Here is a 2,549-nt window from a genome sequence, read left to right as displayed (position 1 = left end):
CACCGAGCCCGGCCGGCCGCCATTCGTGTATCTGCCGGCGGACCATCGACGGTGCAGATCCGAGCGGCTAGAGGACGAGCCACTACCTGCATGTGGCCTTGCGGCCCTGCCAGGGCCTTCCGGCAAGGTGCCCGGCCAGTCCATGGCGTGGCCCGGCCTCCCACAGTCGGGCGAGCTCAAGACCGACCGGATCCGCCCCAAATGCGGTCGGCGGGTGCGCAAACAAGGTGGCCGTGCTTGGGTAGCTCGGCGGTGACGAGAGGAAGGGGTTGGGCAAGCGCGTGTCCGAGGTGCACGGCTGCAATGGCAGCGGGCGGCCAGCGGCGGCGAGGGGGAGAGAGGGGAATAGTGTGGAAGAGTGGAGTGGATGCGGCCGGAGGGAGGAGGGAGGCGGATAGAAAAAGGCCCGTCCTGTGCCACCGACGGGCGGGCCAGGGGAGGACACGCGCAGACGACCCGCGCGTCCGTGTGGTGTCCGTTTCACCCCAAAAGCGGCGCAAACTTGGGCCGCGGATGGGTCGAAAGCGGACACAAAACGAACAAAAGTCCGTTTGCGCCCGCGCGCTGGGCCGCTTCGGGCCTATTTGGATTGAAGGATTTTCATAGGAATATTGAAGGATTCCAATTCATTGGATTTTTTCCTAAAGAAGCCCTTTGGATCAAAGGAACCACACCTCCAAAATTCCTATGGATACATTCCTACACCTCAATCCTATAGGAATTTCAACATCCACTATAACCTCTTTTTTACACTGATTCGCGTAGGATCGAGGCACTTTTCTTGTGTTTCATCCAAATGACCATTCTTGTAGTTTTCCTCTATTTTGTAATCCTCTGTTTTGCACCTACAATCCCGTCAAATTCCTGTGTTTTTTGAATTCCTTTGTTTTCTAATTCTGTGATCCAAAGAAGCCCTTCCTTTGTCCTTTTTACCCCAAACGGACGGAGCCGGACAGTACAGGGTCGCGCGGTTGAGTTGGGCTTAATGGTAGTAGTACAATGGATTGGCACATGCACAGTATCCGCAAAAGACGCCTGAGCGAAAAGTACAGCGCCGCCTGCTGCACTGTGCACGGCCGCACCGTCGGCTCCTGGGGCTACTGACGCAAGACCAGAAGCCTGTGTTTACCGAGCAAAACACTCTTCCGGTAAAAGAGACGCCCAAACCCACCCAGCGCCACCATTACCGACAGCTCACCCGAAAGCAGAAACGCATGAACGAAACAGACGGGCAAACACCAAGAAGAAAGGCCAAGCTTTCCACAAATAGGTATATACAGCTAGCCGGACCAGTGCCGTCGGCTCCGGCCCCTTGCGGCCGTCAGCACGTCTCTCTCTCTCACCCACACCGTCACACAAGTCCACTACGGTCGATCGCAGCTACGCAATCGCATCACGACCCGAACAGCAGCGACGGCGGCTCGTTGAGGTCGAACGGGAGGCCGGCGGGCCCGGGCGCCACGCCGAGCTCGAGCGCCGTCGACGGCGGGACGGAGACCGCCGGAGACGCTTCTTGCGGAAGACGGGGCGCCGGCGCGGCCGGCGGCCGCGAGAAGTAGACGAAGTGCCACGGCGAAGGGAAGTTGAGGTCGACGCCGCCGAACGGAACAGGCTGCTGCATAGGCGGGCGGTGGTGGTGGTGGTGGGCGTGGTCGGGGAAGTTGGTCTTGGCCTTGGCGCCGCGGAGGGTTCGCGCGGCGCGGTCGTAGGCGAGGGCGGCCTCCACGGGGGTGTCGAAGGTGCCCAGCCACACCCGCGTCTTCTTCCACGGGTCGCGGATCTCGGCCGCGTACCGTCCCCACGGCCGCTTCCTCACGCCCCTGTAGTGCGCCTCGCCTCCCCCTCCCCCTCCTCCTCCCGTGCCACCTTGGCCATGGCCGCCACCGAGGCTCGCCGCACCCCGCAGCACCGGATCCATCGGGCGGTGAGGCGTACAGTGACTCTACTCGGCGCGGCAGTGTCTGGTTTGCTCTCTTGGACAGGTCCGTCTATCTAACGCAACGCATGTGGAGCGCTACGTGGGCTGGGGTTCTTTGGGTAGCGACGGTGTACTGGTATTATAAACCGGCGCCGCACCTTGTAGAACGGGGGGGCCGTAGCCGTATAAAGCGAGCCGCACCTTGGGTTGGGGTTCGGGGGGTTGGGGTGGGTTGGGGGAACACGGCACAGCCACAGCCGCCGCGCGACTTGACGTATCGCCGGGAGCCCGGGAGGGGCCGCTTCCTCTTTTTCTTACTGCTGCTGGTCGCTGCGCGGTACAGTGCCGTTCCTGGCGCTGTGCACCCCCACCGCCTCCATTTCTCCCTCATGTGAACTCTCTCCCCCCCTGCCCGCGTGACGACATCCCTAGCTAATACGACCGCGCCGCTGCTCGCTTTTCATCAGTCCTAGACGGACGACTCCACGCCCACAGCCACAGCTGGGGCAAGCGGCGCCGGACGGTGCAGCGCCCATGTCTGGTGGGGTCGCGATCGTCGGGACCTGCCTGTCAGTGAATCTTGCATGCCTTGAACTCTCTCTCCCCCTGCCCGCGTGACGACATCCCTAGC

The 2,549-nt window shown here is 62.0% G+C and overlaps 1 protein-coding gene across 1 annotated transcript; it reads right to left on the bottom strand.

Moving 5' to 3' along the window:
• Positions 1-1,240: 1,240 nt before the first annotated feature.
• LOC119281616 (ethylene-responsive transcription factor 12-like) lies at positions 1,241-2,084 on the bottom strand. Its single transcript, XM_037562099.1, has one exon. The coding sequence runs from the start codon at positions 1,916-1,918 to the stop codon at positions 1,394-1,396; it is 525 nt and encodes a 174-aa protein (XP_037417996.1). The 5' UTR covers positions 1,919-2,084; the 3' UTR covers positions 1,241-1,393.
• Between the last annotated feature and the right edge of the window lie 465 nt (positions 2,085-2,549).

This window comes from Triticum dicoccoides, chromosome 3B, assembly GCF_002162155.2.
Source record: "Triticum dicoccoides isolate Atlit2015 ecotype Zavitan chromosome 3B, WEW_v2.0, whole genome shotgun sequence".
NCBI classification, from domain to species: domain Eukaryota; kingdom Viridiplantae; phylum Streptophyta; class Magnoliopsida; order Poales; family Poaceae; genus Triticum; species Triticum dicoccoides.
This window is presented reverse-complemented; position numbering and strand designations above follow the sequence as displayed.